Source organism: Zootoca vivipara, chromosome 17, assembly GCF_963506605.1.
Source record: "Zootoca vivipara chromosome 17, rZooViv1.1, whole genome shotgun sequence".
Taxonomy (NCBI): Eukaryota; Metazoa; Chordata; class Lepidosauria; order Squamata; family Lacertidae; genus Zootoca; species Zootoca vivipara.
In genome coordinates this window covers 28,633,021-28,651,045 of record NC_083292.1, presented here as the reverse complement: position 1 = coordinate 28,651,045, position 18,025 = coordinate 28,633,021, and the positions used below count along the sequence as shown (strand labels likewise).

Sequence of the window (18,025 nt, the reverse complement as noted above, 5' to 3'; positions counted from 1 at the left end):
TTTTCGGAGACACCGTTGATGGAATCTTTGAAGGAGTTGGAGATGGCGTTTATAAGTCACAGCTGTTGTAACATACTGTTGTAACATAAATGTCAGAGCCGTTGTAACATACCGCTTGTTATCATCCGTCTGTTCTGCCGTTGAAGACTTCTTGGATCATTCTTTGTCTAGCTCCTTCCCTTTGACCTTACCATCTTGGGTGACCCTGCTGGGAGTACGAGATTCCCGAGGGCTTTGCCCACAAGGGTCATAGGAACATGCAAGCCCACTCACCACGACAAGGTGATGACCCAGCGAGTAGGTGCGGTCAGGAGCAGCCACAGCTAGGGCACAAGCTTTAAGTGAGCAGTTTGTCAGTTTGGGCCATACATGGAGTTGTCCTTTCCTCTGAAAAGTCCAGAATCGGAGTCTGTTCTTCTCCATCTTTTTGTCCTCATCATGTGATTCATCTAACAGAAAATCTGCTTGTATCCTGCTTGGGATGGGGAACTTGCAGCTAAGAATGGGTGGATCTGTTTGTTTTTGTTTCTTGTTTTTACAGTCTTAAAACCAACTCTCTATATTTCAACATCGATTTGCAATTATTTAAAGAGTCCTTGTTAAAATTATCTATCATTTCAGAGCAGATTTCTCTTAATGCTGTCAATTTTACCTAATGCACATTTGGGTTAAACCACTGAGCCTAGGGCTTGCTGATCAGAAGGTCGGCGGTTCGAATCCCTGTGACGGGGTGAGCTCCCGTTGCTCGGTCCCAGCTCCTGCCAACCTAGCAGTTCGAAAGCACGTCAAAGTGCAAGTAGATAAATAGGAACCGCTACAGCGGGAAGGTAAACGGTGTTTCCATGTGCTGCTCTGGTTTGCCAGAAGCGGCTTTGTCATGCTGGCCACATGACCTGGAAGCTGTACGCCGGCTCCCTCAGCCAATAATGCGAGATGAGCGCGCAACCCCAGAGTCGGTCACGACTGGACCTAATGGTCAGGGGTCCCTTTACCTTTACCTTTACTACCCCTAATATGAGTTTGTGTTTGTTCTTAAAAATAAATAAATGCCTTGACTGAAGAACTGCATTGCAAAATACAGAGAAGTGTGAATTTCACAGGGTGTGGAGGAGGCAAAAGGGATGTCCTGGGGCTGGATATATCCATGGACTAAAACCCACATGCCTAATCAATGAAAATGCCTTTGTCTGGGTTGCAAGGGCCGTCCTCATTTCTGCAGAACAAACAGCTGCCAGAGGCAGAAGAGTCAGGCTGCATTTTTTCCCTGCAATTAGCTGGCAAACTTGTAAACCACATCCTCTCAGGGCCAAGCTTTTGACTCTAAAAGTATCTTGTTTTTAACACCTTAAGTGTGCAGTAGGTTTGTCTTTTCAAACTGAAAATTGCATCAGCTGAGGTTGCGGATGATCAAGTGTTTGCATTGCGGAAAATTTCCACCCTGCACTCCGTTCAAAGAATCATAGCATTATAGAGTTGGAAGCGACCACAAGGGTCATCTAGTCCAATGCAGGAACTTTTTGTCCAGTGTGGGGTTCGAACCCACGACCCTGGGATTAAGAGTCTCATGCTCTACCGACTGAGCAGTGGCACTACAGATCTTCCTCGGGAGCACAGGAAGGGAGTAAGGGGTCAACCTGCCCTTTTCCTGCTTGCGCCTGAGCTCTCGCTGCAATAACTGAAGTTACAGGGAATCGGGCAGAGGGGGCCTTCTCGGCAGTGGCAGCTTCCCATCATATGTCAAGGAGACAAAAGAACTACACAGCTTTTAGAAGACATCTGAAGGCAGCCCTGTATCAGGAATTTTTAAATGGTTGACGTTTTATTATGTTTGTATAGTATATTCATGGCCACTGGTCCCACCTCCTGGCAAATAGAAGGGGAAGAAATGGAGGCAGTGAGAGATTTTACTTTATTGGGCTCCATAATAATAATAATAATAATAATAATAATAATAATAATAATAATAAATTATTTATGCCCCGCCCATCTGGCCGGGTTCCCCCAGCCACTCTGGGCGGCTTCCAACAAAACATTAAAATACAGAAATCAAACATTAAAAGCTTCCCTAAACAGGGCTGCCTTGAGATGCCTTCTAAAGGTCTGGTAATTGTTGTTGTCTTTGACCTCTGGTGGGAGGGCATTCCACATGATCACTGCAGATGGTTATAGCAGTCACGAAATTAAAAGACGACTGCAATGACAAACCTAGACAGCATCTTAAAAAGCAGAGACATCACCTTGCCGACAAAGGTCCATTTAGTTAAAGTTATGGTTTTCCCAGTAGTGATGTATGGAAGTGAGAGCTGGACCATAAAGAAGGCTGATCGCCGAAGAATTGATGCTTTTGAATTATGGTGCTGGAGGAGACTCTTGAGAGTCCCATGGACTGCAAGAAGATCAAACCTATCCATTCTGAAGGAAATCAGCCCTGAGTGCTCACTGGAAGGACAGATCCTGAAGCTGAGGCTCCAATACTCTGGCCACCTCATGAGAAGAGAAGACTCCCTGGAAAAGACCCTGATGTTGGGAAAGATGGAGGGCACAAGGAGAAGGGGATGACAGAGGACGAGATGGTTGGACAGTGTTCTCGAAGCCACCAACATGAGTTTGACCAAACTGCGGGAGGCAGTGCAAGACAGGAGTGCCTGGTGTGCTATGGTCCATGGGGTCATGAAGAGTCGGACATGACTAAACAACAGCAAATAGTATATTTTTTGGAGCGCAGGGTAATAATAATAATAATAATAATAATAATAATAATAATAATAATACTCTTGGAGGCCCTTCCAACTCTACAATTCTACAAAATGACAGTCTGGAGACCCCCAAAGTGGCAGGGAAGTGCCCTGGAAATTTGAACCAATGCTCATCAAAGGCCAGGTATCAACTAAACTTCACATAAGCTGTGTCCAAGAAAATGAGCTTGATTCCTCAAGAAAGCAGTCCTGCCAAGTGTGGGACTGCGGTGGCTGGGCCCAGACAGAGATGCGGGGGGGAGAGAGAAGGTTGAGAACCCGCCGCAAGCACAGGTGGCGCCCAGCAAGCAAAGGGACAGCCATCGCTCGAAGCCACAGGTGTGACCCACCAGGGCATTTCGGTTTCTTTTCCTTAATGTGCAAAAGCAGGCAGCCTTCCTCAGGAAAGGCAAACGCAGCGAGTGGCTCTCTCTGCACATGCTCAGAAGGCTGTCCTGCCCTTGCCACACACAGATCCCCGAGGGCCAGAAAGCCCTCCCCCCCTCCCTAGAGCATGGTGCGCACTTGAAGTCTTTCCGACACCCACCCGCCCTCCCAAAATAGCACCCCTCTTGTCTTCCTGCCTCTGTGGTTCCTCCCCACCCTGTCTCACCTCAGCATCTTCTTCTTTCTGAGCTCTGAACCTCAGAAGCTACTTTCACTCCTTAACCACACAGCTCTGCAGATTGCAGCCGCGATGTGGCCGGCAACCTTCCCTGCCGCTGGCTTAATGCTGTGGGGGCTCTGGATAGCTGCCCCCTTTGCTAGCACCTTTCTGGCCCCAGACCTGAGCATGGTGAGAGCGTCTGAAGGGGAGGGCAGAGGTGAGGGTGAAGGGTGGGGGTGCCCAGGTGGCCAAGGAGGGTGGTGGGCAAGGGATTTATTCAAGTACTGTTGCTTGGCATGCCATGCCCATCTGATTCTCCCTGACAGGGCTCCTGTGCTTTTAATAGCTGCCTTACAGGCAGACATTCAACTGGTGAAGCCTAGGAACACAGGAAGCTGCTCTTTACACTGAGTCAGATCATTGCTCCATCTAGCTCAGTGTTGACTACACTGACTGGCAGCAGCTTTCCAGGCTTTCGGACTGGGGACGTGGTTTGTTCGTTTCTCATGTCAAAGGCACAGACGCCAGAAGAAAAGATGGCTGCCCGAGGGCATCGGAAATGAAGCGTCTAGGCCAAAATGGGAGGTGCCAGAAATGGATAGAATTAAGATTGTAAAGCAGAAAAAATGGAGGGGGGATTGTTTGTGACTGTGGTACCCCCTGGAGGGATTCAATTAACCCACTCTGTGCCTTTTGCTTTTGTCGCAGTCCCAACTGACTCAGATGTTCCAGGATTTTATGAAGCAGTTCAATAAAACCTACCTGAGCCAAGAAGGTAACAGCAGCATTGATCCCCATTGGGTTAGGGTGTGGGTAAGGGAAGATGGTGGGAGGGGAGGGGTCCTCTCCGGGGAGAACAAGCCCCACACGTTGAGCTTTGCAGGGGGTTGGACTAGATGACCCCTGAGACCCCTTCCAGTTCGACAGTTCTGTGATTCTATGAGAGCGATAATAGAATTCACAGTCAGTTTCATGGCTTGAGGAGAACTGGGTTCCTCTCTGCATCCTGGCTTTTAATCTTGGCTCACCACGGCAACCCAGCTTGAAAAACTATTTGCAGCTCTTTGGCAGCAAACAGGAGCCTCTGAGCATGGGCAGAGTGCTTTCTGAGCCTTCACACATCTAGGCTACTTGGGCTAAGGTTTGAGACAGGAACAAAACGATGATGATGATGATGGGGAATGTCTCTTCAGATCGAGGATGGGGAAACTGTGACTCTCTTGACCTTGCCGGACTCTGACTCCCATCAGCCTCCAGGCAGCATAGCTAATGGGTCAGTGAGGGTGGGAGTTGGGGTCCAGCAACATCTTCCGGAGAGCCTGACAGGTTTCCCCACCGCCACCACACCTACTTTCTAATTTGCATCTCTTGGCTTGCTCCAAAATGTGGAATATGCACAACCTTTGGGCAAATAGAATAGCCTGGAAGGGGGGGGGGCTCTTGCTGCTTATTCTGCCAGGTGGGGCTTAGAGCTTCTGCTCCAAGGTCCTTCTCTGGGGGCACCTCTCATCCTCCTTCCTCCACTGTCTTCTCTTGATTTCTGACCCCAGAGATGCGATATCGGTTCAAGGTCTTCATGCAGAACTTAGAAGTCAGCCGGCAGCTGCAGGCTGAGGAGTTAGGGACGGCGCAGTACGGGGTCACCCGCTTCAGTGACCTGACAGGTAAAAGTGTGTGTGTGTGTGTGTGTGTGTGTGTGTGAGAGAGAGAGAGAGAGAGAGAGAGAGAGAGAGAGAGAGAGCAAGCAAGCATAAATGGGAGGCTTGATGTTGGGTGTTATTAAATTAAAGGGCATCACAGAGACAAGGCTGGGCTTTCCCAGTGGGCCACATTTTTCATAACCTTGCTGGGGCTTTGTGGCATTCTCAGGCACACGTAGGAATTCAACAGGAGAAAAATGTAGCCAAGAAAGGCTGCACCTGCTGGATTTTAGTTTGTGGAGGAGTTAATACCAGTACAGTGATTTCAAACGAAACGAAACAAAACCATTGGGTGGTGAAGGAGAGAGGAACTGAAGCTTTACCTCTGAATCTTTCAAACTCGGCAAGACCTTGACGGCTTCCAGGCAGAACTCAGGTATATATTGGGGCTCAGGAAGCAGTAGCAGATCAGGAAAAACCATACAAAATAATTCAAAATGCCAGACCACCCAGTGAAGCTGAAGATTCAGAGCAGACAAAATGAAGTCTTACCTCACACAAAGCCTAGTTAAAACTTTGGAACTCACTCCCACAAGATGTAGTGACATATCCCAGCTCGTCAAAAGCACTCAAGGAGGGTATGAAGCAGAGCCAGTGAGGGGTATTGTTTGGGGAACAGCCCGAGGGGCAGATAGAATAGCTTGGAGGCAGGGCCTTATTTAGGTTTGCTGAGACCCTTAGCTACTGAAGGTAATGGGTCCCTTTTTATGTCCAGCTGTCCTTTGTCAACAACAAATTGTCGCTGTTTTTTGTGTTCAATATATGCCATATGGTAATTTATGGACCTAATAAAAAACCATTTGCACATGCAGAATGTAGGCACCCTATCTGTAGAAATGAGCAAACCAGTGATGTTTTAGGAAGCAGGCTAGCAGGCGGGGCCCATTACTTACATCACAGGAGCCTACACAACACAAAACACAGTTGCTGTATGTAGGTTTTATTTTATTTGTTTTTATCTTATATTTTGGAAATGTACATCCAGTGGCTTTTTTCCTTTAATTTTTTTGGGGCCCCCAAGCGAGTGGGGCCCTAAGCTATAGCTTGTTTAGCTTATACGTAAATCCAGCATTGCCTGGGGGGGCCACATAGGGGCCTGAGGCCTGATGTTCCCTGTCGTGGCCTCACACACGTTACAAGACGTGCACATATCTGCTTGTGGGGGTGACTGACTGAGCACATCGCCTCCCTTTCCTTTCCTTTTCCCACCACACAGAAAGCGAGTTTGCAATGATGTTCGGCATCCCCCAACCCTCACAGCTCGGCCTGCCCCCCAGCTTGAGGGAACCCGGTAACTCCCGCCTGGGGAAAGCAAGCAAATCCTGCGACTGGAGGAAAACTGGCGCGATCCCAGCCGTAAAATACCAGGTAAGGACAGAAAGGGATTGTGCAATGCTTCGGCATACTGGGCCCGCCCCACAGAGATGGGGTGGAGGAGGAGGTATTAAGGCCAGTGTACCCCACACAAGTGATTCCCCCCAGTCTCTTCTCTGTCCTGCTTTGCCTCAGCAATGGGAAGTTCAAGGGGGGCTGTAGCAGGGTTCCCTTTAGAGAATGGGAAAGAGGCTTCAGAGTCCTTTCTGAAAGCCTCAGTTTGTTTAATGAGCTTATAGGGAATCGATGCAGCCAATGGGAGCCTCAAGGCAGAATCGGAAGCCGTTCTAGAGAACCAAGTCTCCCTTGAAATAGGCAGGCGAGGCTTGTGCAGGGCTGTCAATTTCTGTTTCAGTGCTGTTTTCAACTCCTCAGTTCAGTTCTCTGTACATCTCTTGTTTGCAATCCCCAAAGTAAAAATTCATTAGCATCCTAGTGCACGTTTTCCCCGGCAGGCACATTTTGGCATTCAGTTTTGCCAAAAAAAAAATACATTTTTTTGCTGGCAATTTCCCCTAATACAATGCATTTTTAAAAAAATGTTTTCACTAATATATGCATTCTAACACCCACTTCTCCTATGATAATAGACCCATTGTTTGTCTGGAGAGCCGCAGCACAAAACTGGGAGGAAAAAAGTGTTGATTTCAGAGGGTGTCTTGAGGGCCCCTCAGCATTCAGCCTGATATCTAGCTGATCCTACCCCCCCTCATCATTGTTTTATTTTCATTCTAGGAAATGCTTTAGTTCACCAGTAAATTTTCTGTGTGGGCAACCTGCTGTTTAAAGGCATCAGAACAAGGCTTGGGGCTGGGGGCATAGCTGCCAAGTTTTCCCTTTTCTCACGAGGAAGCCTATTCAGCATAAGGGAATTTCCCTTAAAAAAAAGGGATAACTTGGCAGCTATGGCTGGGGGGTGGGTGGGAAGGGTGCCAGTTTGGGCTTATCTCCCAAGTCAGTGTTAGGGTTTTTGAGAACAGAATTTGGGGACGGAACAGGGGTGGGGGAGAAGACGATGGGATATGTCCCAGGTTAACAATTCCTGGTCCCTTCAATCTTTCTTCTCTTCGCCTCCCAGGGCGAAGAGTGCAGGTCTTGCTGGGCTTTCGCTGCTGTGTCCAACATTGAGGCCTTATGCAACATCCACAGACATTTGCCAAGGAACCTTTCGGTCCAGGGTATGTCGGGCATCGGGAGGGCAGGGCGAGGGGTGGGTGGGTGGCCGGAGACAGGGCATGGGAGTAAATTTTGAGGCACAGGAGCTCATCATGGTAGTCTCCTTCCCATAGCCACACACCCCAAACATCTCAGTGGGCTGGCTCTTGAGCAGCCGCACCCCAAGCAGGGCACTATGACAGCTGGGCAGGGCCACCCATCTGTCAGTCACTGGTAGGGACGGGCAAATGTGACAATTTCAGTTTCTCTCGGTTTCTCATTTTTCCATTCTCATGTTCGGTGCTCCACATTTCCACAGCAGTTTGCTGTTTGTTTGTTTTTTAAAAATCACAAGCACTCTAGTATGGATTTCCCCTAATGTAGCACATTTAAAAGCCATTTCCCCTAATAGGCACATTTTTGCAAAACAACTCCCCCATACACAATGCATTTTATTTCCACTAACATATGCACTTCCATGCACAGCTTACTTGGCCAGAGAACTGCATTGCAAAATTTGCCAAGTGTGAATTTCAAAGGAAGGCTGTTTTTCTGGTTAGTTTATTGTTTTGGAAAGTGGGGATTCGTTAGATTCACCTTTAAATGTGAATTGAATCAAAAGTCTCACCCATCCCTAATCACTGGATGTCTAAAAAACCCCACTGGTATATTGACTTGTTACGCTGCAAAGGAAGGTCCCAGCCAATCCAAGTGGGAATCTCTTCAGTTGAATTTGCCAAACTGGCTCCGAGCTGTGTAGTCTGCCCCATCCTTGCTAGCTGGCAGGTTCTGCTTTTCGCCAAGGCATGGAGATTACATTCCAAAGGCTGGAGACAGATTTCTTGCTATCAGGAGACCCTCTCTTGTCATTCATTGACTGTTGTCTTTCTTACACGAGTTAATGGGAGCTACCCGTCCTGAACCCAGCCATCAGCCTAGCAAATAGCACTTATGCTGTAATTTGTGGTTGAAAAAGAAAGAAGGGGCGGGGGGAGAGTGCAAACATTACTGTTCTCCTTTTGTCCTTCCACTGAACCATTTCCATGTAGGGTGCATTTACTGTCCAGCCATTCAGGAAATTTTACAAAGCAAGCTTTGGGTCTCAGCTCTGGCAGGGACCATCAAAGGGGCGGTTGTGTGTATGTTGAACCCAAACCACCAGTCCAGTTTGGGATTCTCCTTAGGGTGGGTTGACTCTTTGTTCTTCCATTTCAGAGGTAGTAGATTGCACATACAACAAGATCGGTTGCCTGGGAGGCTTTGTGTGGGATGGACTCCAGACTGTCTTCAACAGCAGTATGCAAACCTTTTGAATTCCCACTCTTCTTATTTATTTTCTGTACGAACAACCCTTATAGCCTGCCTTTCCTCCGTGTATCTGGGCCATTATGTTCCCTGCCAACATATTTTACCCTCACATCAAACCCTGCAATGCTGTTAGCCAGGTAGATACAGTCCCAGTTTAATTCAGAATTATTACAGGGCCATTATTAAGCATGAGTCCACAGTGTGATGCAGCAGTAAAAAAAAGCTAATGCTATTCTAGGCTGCTTCAACAGAAGTATAGTGTCCTGATCAAGGGAAGTCATAGTCCCGCTCTATTCTGCCTTGGTTCAGACCACACCTGGAATGCCGTGTCCAGTTCTGGGCACCACAATTTAAGAAGGATGTTGACAAGCTGAAACCTATGCAGAGGAAGGCAACCAAGACGATCAGGAGTCTCAAAAGCAAACCTTATGAGAAATGGATGAAGGAGCTAGGTATGTTTAGCATGGAAAAGAGGAGACTGAGAGGAGAGAGGATCAAATATCTAAAGGGCTGTCACATGGAAGATGGAGTGAGCTTATTTTCTGCTGCTCCAGAGGGTTGAATCCCAACCGATTGATTCAAAACACAAGAGATTCTGACTAAACATTAGATTAGGAAGAACTGTTTGACAGTGGAACAGACTACCTTAGAAGTTGGTGGATTGTCCTTCCTTGGAGGTCTTCAAGCAAAGGTTGGACGGTCATCTCTCCCGGATGCTTGAGTTGAGATTCCTGCATGGCAGGGGTTTGGACTAGATGACCCTCGGTGTCCCTTTCCACTCTATGACTCTTTGATTCTAGGAATGTAGGAAGCTGCCTTTCACTGAGTCACACCTGGGCTCCACGTAGCTCAGGATTGTCTCTGCTGGCCAGCAGAGGCTCTCCAGGGTTTCAAATCTGCCCCACCTATGTGGGGATGCTGGGAACTGAACCTGGGAACTTCTGCGAGTAGGTGCTCTGCTACTGAGCTACCGCCCTTCCCTATGTTTGCACACTGCTGGCACTTTTGCCTATTTCACCCCATTCCTTGGATCTTGTCTTTATTCCCTCCTGCCCCAAGAGAATAGGCAAACTAAAATTCGGGAAGCTAATCGGCCTGGCATTGTATAAACTGGAGAGGCTGGCTGGGATCTCTCTCTGTGTGTGTGATTTTCCCGCTTAAGTAGGGAAGGGGAGAAGGGGGCGGGAGCTGCCTTCTCCCAGCTTGCCTGCCATTCACCTGCTGTGTCTTCCTTCCTTCCTTCCCAGGCGGACTGTCAAACAGCCGACTGTACCCCTACACCGGCAGAAATCAGGCATGCCAAAAGCACCGGAAACGAGAGGTTACTCAGATCGACGGCTATGAATTACTCCCCAGGGATGAGAATTGTAAGGATTTATTAGCGCACGGCAGAGTAGGAGGTCTGTGGGGGAAGTGGGTGTGAATTGCAACTTCGCAGCGCTGGGTTGAGGGCACTGAGAAAAGGATAAGAAGGCATAATTTGTTAATGGAGGTGTTAGAACTGATCCTTTCTGATTCTAGAGTTGCGGGAAATTTGCCTCTAGCAAATACGCAACAAGGGAAGGGGAATGTACTCTGCACATGTTTAGAGATGCTCTCCTCTGCTGGTATTATCCATGACTGGGCCTAGGCTCTTGGGATCTTGACTCGGTGTAATGAATGAACATGTAGCAGGAGGAAAGGGGCTACTCATTAGAAAAGTCGCTCTGGACATTCTCAGAGGCCTTCCTCATAATTCCTCATGTTCTAAGACTGAACTTGGACACTAGAATATATATTTGGAGAGAGGGGTTATTGGGTTGTTTTGGGTTTTATTTTTATTAGGATTATTTTTATATTGTGATTTTATGTTGTAACTGGCCTGAGACCTATGGGTACAGGGTGGTATACAAATTTTAATAATAATAATAATAATAATAATAATTAATAATAATAATAGTCTAGTTTGCTATAAAGGCCAGGGTTCGCCTATCTTCTCCCTACCCCAGTGCTAACTTTTGGCTTCCCCTGCCCGCTGCATTTCTCAGATATCGCTGGAATCGTTGCTTCCCAGGGGCCTGTAACTGCCCTCCTTAACCAGGCTCACCTTAAGGTAGGTGCCCAACAGAGTGGAAGAGAAATCCCATCTCACCCACCGACTTACCCAACTTCTTTGCTCATGCCCTCTCCAGCGGCGTCTGGTGCCCCTTGCTGCTGGTAGGACGGGAGGCAGGGAGGTGAACACTAGGTGGCGCCAGAGCCCATGACAGGCAGAGCCAACTCATTCTGGTTCCTCTATGCTACATCCTCCTCCTCCCTGCTGAGTTTTCCAAGGGAAAACACTGCAACTAAGGAGGAAGCGGACAGGCAGGGCCGCCCCCTGGGCTAGTTCCAAGTAAGAAAGCAGGAGAGTGAGGCAGTGGCGGGCTTTGGGCTCTCAAATGTCGGTGGCGTCCTGTGCGGTTGAACCAGTCGCACCACCCTAAAACCACCTCTGGGTTGGAGGCAGGCTGCGGGCAAACTGAGGTTGATGGAACAGCATCGCATTCACATGAATGGCCGCCTTGCTTTCTGCTGATTTAGACCTGCTCTTTCCCCCTTTCTCCCTCTCTACTAGCATTACCAGAAGGGCATCGTCCAATCCCAGTCCTGCAACCCGATGCTACTGGATCATGCTGCGCTCATTGTGGGCTACGATGAAGGTGAGCAAAGGGCTTCACTCTCTTGTCTGTGCAGGGCGATTATTAGACTCTGTAGGTCCATAGCTGCTGTTCTGTAAAATCCTCCTCTCCACTTGCACTCATTGTCTCCAGACTGTACCATTTTCGATTGCAGGTGATGGCTGCCATGACGGAATGCTCCACTAACCATTATGGGTGAACCCTGAATATATCCTGACATGTTAGTTTTCTATGAGCAGGGATTTTTTTCCCCCATGGAGGATCCTAGAATTGGAAGGAAGCCCCGAGGGTCATCTAGCCCAACTCCCTGCAATGCAGGAATCTCAACTAGATCATCCATGACAGATGGCCGTCCAACCTCTGCTTAAAAACCTCCAAGGAAAGAGAGTCCACCACCTCCCGAGGGACTCCCTCCCGCTGTCAAACAGCTGTTACTGCCAGAAAGTTCTTCCTGATGTTGAGTCGGAATCTATTTTCTTGTAACTTGAATCCATTGGTTCAGGTCCTGCCCTCCTGAGCAGGAGGAAAACAGAAGCTTGCTCCAGCATGGAGCTCTTGTGTTGAGCTCTGCCTCCGCGAGACGATACTGACCAAAAGCCTATCTGGCCAACTCCTCCCTGTCCTTCAGGAAATGTGTCAATTATTTCCAGTTTTGAAGTCTTTAGGCTGGGTAGTTGCTGCTGCTGTTTTTACTGCCAGGTGGATTGAATAGGACAGGTTTTCCCAGACTTTGTCCCTCTTGTTGTTGTTTAGTTGTTTAGTCGTGTCCGACTCTTCGTGACCCCATGGACCATAGCACGCCAGGCACTCCTGTCTTCCATTGCTTCCCGCAGTTTGATCAACCTCATGTTCGTAGCTTCAAGAACACTGTCCAGCCATCTCGTCCTCTGTCGTCCCCTTCTCCTGGTGCCCTCCATCTTTCCCAACATCAGGGTCTTTTCCAGGGAGTCTTCTCTTCTCATGAGGTGGCCAAAGTATTGGAACCTCAGTTTCAGGATCTGTCCTTCCAGTGAGCACTCAGGGCTGATTTCCTTAAGAATGGATAGGTTTGATCTTCTTGCAATCCATGGGACTCTCAAGAGTCTCCTCCAGCACCATAATTCAAAAGCATCAATTCTTCGGCGATCAGCCTTCTTTATGGTCCAGCTCTCATTTCCATACATCACTACTGGGAAAACCATAGCTTTAACTATACGGACCTTTGTAGGCAAGGTGATGTCTCTGCTTTTGTCCCTCACAGACCGCTTAAAAATGGCTGGTGCTCTTGGTAGACCAGTTTGTGATCCCCCCCCCCTGCCTGTCACAGGAACTGTAATGTAGTGTACTAGATGCTGTAGAAGAGGAGGAGCACTGCATTATAGCTGTCTTCATCTGCAGCTGGAAAGGAGACTTGACTGCCTTAATGAGTAGAAGACCAGAGTGGAATTTTTCTCCCTCTCCTGTAATACTATGAAAATAATTGGGTGTTGTTTGTTTGTTTTATTTTAATTTTAGGGAAGTATTTCTAAACCAGTGTTTCCCAACCTTGGGTCTCCAGCTGTTTTCGGACTACAATTCCCATCATTCCTGACCACTGGTCTTGCTAGCTAGGGATGATGGGAGTTGTAGTCCAAAAACAGCTGGTGGCCCAAGGTTGGGAAACACTGTTCTAAACAACCCCCTCATAAACTATCAATACTGATATGGTACTTTGGGGGATTTGGAAGGCTTCAGGTGCATTGTATTGTTTGTAATCCTGACATCTGTTTATTTATTGCTATTCATATTTATATATAAAATCAGAGCTGTCTACAAACAACAGTACATAAAACCATACAGTGAAAACTGTATGAAAAGTTAAACTTAGAAATCGGGTGGGTGAGCAAATTGATCAATGGTCTGGATACCAAGGCTCATGAGGAAAGATTGAGGGAGTCGGGTATATTTAGCCTGGAAAAGAAGAGTTTGAGAGGAGATATGATAGCCACTGTCAAATATCTGAAGGATTGCCACATGGGAAATGGAGCAAGCTTGTTTTCTCCTGCTCTGGAGGGTAGGATTCAAGTTACAAGAAAGGCTATTCCTGCTATGATTCTATGGCTTAACATCTTACAACTTTGATTGTAAGAGCTGTTCGACAGTGGAACGGACTCTTATGATACGTTGAGTACTCTCCATCCCAGGAGCTGAAAGCTTCTCAGTCTCACGGCATAGTAAATAACTTTTTTCAGAACATCAGAGGTTGATCCCCTGCTCACTGTTATCTCCAGAGTGAATTCAGTAGCCAATATTTATGTCTTGGCTATCATCGGTCACCATGTAATTATCTCCATTGGCAATATGCCGACAGAAGACGCTCAGTCCGCCATGTTCCTCCCCCAGAAGTATAAAGCAATACTTAGCTTCCATTCTCCCCTTCTGTGCAGTCAAATCTCGACGTGGATCCTGGACCGGACCATATTGGATCATCCAGAATTCGTGGGGAGAGCACTGGGGAGAAAAGGTGGGCTGGTCTCCACTTCTTTGGCCATTGGGGAGTCTGGGTGGAGTGGGGCAGGAAGCATAGGAACTGGGCAGGGGTGCTGTGTGCCTGGCATGAGAGAATCAGATGGGGCGGGTGAAACCCATCAACATCCTTGTTAAGCTGGGGGGGGGGGGTGCTTCCATCTCAGGACTTACAATAATTGTCTTTTGACTACTAATGGACCAGCACTGGCTATAATGCTTGGGACTGGGGGCAGTGGATGAGAGTGGGCTTTAGGGAGCTGCCTAGCGCCTAGTATTTGAGTGACAGTGCCTCTCTCAGAATCTCAGGCAGAGTGGGGTCTTTCATATCACCTATTAACTGAAGGTGCCAGGGAATGAACTTGGGACATCCCTGTGCTTCGTCACAGGAGAGTGCTGGTCAGTACCGTGTTTCTCCAAAAATAAGACACCGTCTTATATTTATTTTTCCTCAAAACACACACACTATGGCTTATTTTCAGGGGATGTCTTATTTTTTATTAAGTATGGTACAGTTTAACCTAAAAGGTTAAACTGCCTATCACTATGGCTTATTTTCGGGGTATGGCTTATATTCCTTGAATGCGTAAAAATCCTGCTATGGCTTATTTTATGGCTACGTCTTATTTTTGGAGAAACAGGGTAATCACACAGTTCAAAGGTGGAGTTAACACTTTATTAGCAAAAGAACGACCTCTACAGATTTGGTTGAATGTCAGGCCTAAGGAGCAGAGCAGCTCATACCTGATGAATCTCCTCCATGAAAATCAGTTGCTGAGACTGAAAGCCTCCTCACCAGGGCTTACCCCCAGCAATCAGAGACTGTGCCTGCATGCAGCCAACCAACCTCACCTCCCCCCTTTTCACGCCTCTTTTGGTTCTGGGAGATGGGGGTAGCGGAGCTTGTTGCAGCAGGAGGGAGATACATCCTGGCTGACTCCTTTCTGCCTTTTGGGTTCCCTCCTTCCTGCTTCAGCTTCTGCCTCTGATTCTAGTCTTCTCTCTGCCACAGACTCTCCCTGCTCACTAAGCCCTGTTGCCTCCAGCTTCCGACCCATCCTCCTCCCCGTCTTCTCCCTCTGCCCACTCATCGCCATCCCATCGCCACTCCCTGGGCCATAGCTGCCAAGTCTCCTGTTTTTCACGGGAAATCCCCAGATTTTAATCCGTTTCCCGCTGTTATCCCGAATAAAAAAAATATCCTGGAAATCCCCTGGATTTCCTACCTGCCAGGGAGGCTCCGTTTCGGGTGCCGCTCTGCCCATGCCTGGGCACCAGAAATCATGCAGAGCGGCACCGGAAGTTGCTTCTACGCATGTCATGCATAGAAGCGACTTCCGGTGCCACTCTGCCCATGTCTGGGCACCGGAAATCGGGCAGCGCCGGCACTGGAAGTTGCTTCTACGCATACCCAGACATGCGTAGAAGTTACTTCTGGTGCCGCGCCGCTGCTGATCCTGCATTTTTCAGGGGGAGACTTGGCAGCTATGACCTTCTTCCCTTGGGGGTTCCCCAGCTGATTCCTGCCACCATTCCTCTGCATCCAACCAGTCCATGACACACAGTCTCTCCCAGGTACCCAAGTAGTTAGTTGTAGCAGCTCAGGCTAGTTGTCTGTCTAGCTCATGATTATCTAATCTGATGGACAACAGGACCTCTCATCTCCTTCCTGATCCTCTTAAGTGGAGATAGAAACTGGGACCTTCTGCTTGCAAGCAGGTGTTCTACCACGGAGCTGGTGCCCCTCCTAAACTAATTTTTCAGGGGAGAAGTTGAACACACACATGGTGTGCAAAAGGTCTCAGCTTCAATTCCTGGCATCTCTAGTTAAAAACAAGGAGGTCAGAGAACATCATTGGAAAGACAACTTCTCCAGCAAGCCAATCAGGGTCTACGGGGGGTCACTAAACTTTTGGTGGGTGTATGGGGAATTTTGAGTAAGTGCTCCGGGTGTTGATTACAAAATGGCCACTGTGGGTTGTGGAGTATAACACAAAATGGCTGCCATGGAGAGTGGGGGTTTGGCATAACATCAAATGGCCACTGTGGCGTGTGGGTCATAAAAGAAAATAGCTGTTGCTTCCGAAAGAGCAGGAAAAGTGACAGGACCACAAAAACCACCTACATCAGCCACGGCTACATTTGCTCGCAGAGAGAAGCTCTTTTTGTCTTTCCTCTGTTCAGAACGGGTGGGAAGGTGTCTGGCTCTGGCATCAAATGAAATGTGGGCTTGTTTGAAAGGTGTGTGTTAAAAGTAGGAGAGGCTGAGCCATTGAGAAGAGGAACTGAGCAGGAAGAGCTCCCTCGAGCATCACTTTGCTGACCTCTGCTCGAGACAATATTGGGCTAGATCAGGGACCCTGCGGCCCTCCAGCTGGCATGCTTGGACTGACATGCCCCCAAAAGGCGCTGAGCGTAGGGCTTTGGCCTGGAGCTCAGCGAGAGCCGTGACACTTTTGACCCCATTCTCTTCCCACCTAGGGCTATTTCCGGCTGCACCGTGGCACCAACACTTGCGGCATTGCCATGTTTGCAACAACGGCGATTGTCCGGGATTCCGGGGGAAAGAAACCTGTGGCTTGCCGTCCTTGATGGCGCAACTGCGTTCCTGTGAAAGGGGAAGCTCTACGGCAGGGGGAGACCGTGGGGTGCTGAACTTCAATTCCCATCACCTCTGACAACCATGAGCCATGATGGCTGCAGCTGATGGGAGCTGGAGTCCAACGTCATCTGGAAGCGACCGCATGGGCTGACTCCTGCAGTGCATCACCTCTTTTTGGCTCGAATCAGGCCTGCCATTGCTGTTTCTCCCCTTGCACCGCTTCTTATGCCACAAGCTGTCATACCCCAGCCATATTTTTCTAAAGCATTATGTCAACAAACAGTTCAGACCCCCAGTTGTGCTGGTTGTGGTATGCATGCCAGCAATGGGGCAGGGTTGAAGTGGTGGTGGACCTATATTTCTTCTAGGGGCCCTTCGCAACCAGCAACGAGGTCTAGATAACCACTGTTTTCTTCTCCTTCTCCTTCTCCTTCTCCTTCTCCTTCTCCTTCTCCTTCTCCTCCTCCTCCTCCTCCTCCTCCTTCTTCTAATTTTTTATTAAAGGTAAAGGGAACCCTGACCATTAGGTCCAGTCGTGACTGATTCTGGGGTTGCGGCACTCATCTTGCGTTATTGGCCGAGGGAGCCGGCATACAGCTTCCAGGTCATGTGGCCAGCATGACAAAGCCGCTTCTGGCGAACCAGAGCAGCACACGGAAACGCCATTTATCTTCTCGCTGTAGTGGTACCTATTTATCTACTTGCACTTTTTACGTCTGATTTATTTTTGTGGTGTAGGCTTATAGCCAAATAAAGATTTATCTACAGTATCTATCTTGCCATTTGACGTGCTTTCGAACTGCTAAGTTGGCAGGAGCTGGGACTGAGCAATGGGAACTCACCCCGTCGTGGGGATTCGAACCGCCGACCTTCTGATCGGCAAGCCCTAGGCTCTGTGGTTTAACCCACAGTGCCACCCGCCATCCCGCCACCCACATATTTTTTTTTTAGTTTTACATGAAAGTTTTACACCATAAACATAACATTTTCACACATTAAAAAAGGGGTTCTTTCGAACCTTGAGACCTCCATCCTTCCCTCCATGGGTTCCAGTTCTATTCCTGCATCTTTTACTGTAATCTATCTGTTAATAGATAAATAGATAAATAATAGATAAATAGGTACCACTCCGGTGGGAAGGTAAACGGCGTTTCCGTGTGCTGCTCTGGTTCGCCAGAAGCGGCTTTGTCATGCTGGCCACATGACCTGGAAGCTGTATGCCAGCTCCCTCGGCCAATAATGCGAGATGAGCACGCAACCCCAGAGTCGTCCATGACTGGACCTAATGGTCAGGGGTCCCTTTACCTTTATCTGTATCCAAAATCATAGTATCCAAAATCCATGTTACATTACAAGTGTCCTTGTATTCCTGCCAATGATTTCAACTGTTTACAGTGATC

At 48.2% G+C, this 18,025-nt stretch overlaps 1 protein-coding gene across 1 annotated transcript; it reads left to right on the top strand.

Moving 5' to 3' along the window:
• The first annotated feature begins 3,405 nt into the window (after positions 1 to 3,405).
• Positions 3,406 to 17,548, top strand: CTSW (cathepsin W). Its single transcript, XM_035098969.2, has 11 exons — positions 3,406 to 3,531; positions 4,051 to 4,117; positions 4,893 to 5,006; positions 6,259 to 6,410; positions 7,495 to 7,594; positions 8,787 to 8,867; positions 10,127 to 10,246; positions 10,907 to 10,971; positions 11,476 to 11,560; positions 13,945 to 14,021; positions 16,505 to 17,548. Exons 1-11 carry the CDS (start codon positions 3,433 to 3,435, stop codon positions 16,613 to 16,615), a joined length of 1,071 nt encoding a protein of 356 aa, XP_034954860.1. The 5' UTR covers positions 3,406 to 3,432; the 3' UTR covers positions 16,616 to 17,548.
• Positions 17,549 to 18,025: the final 477 nt, after the last annotated feature.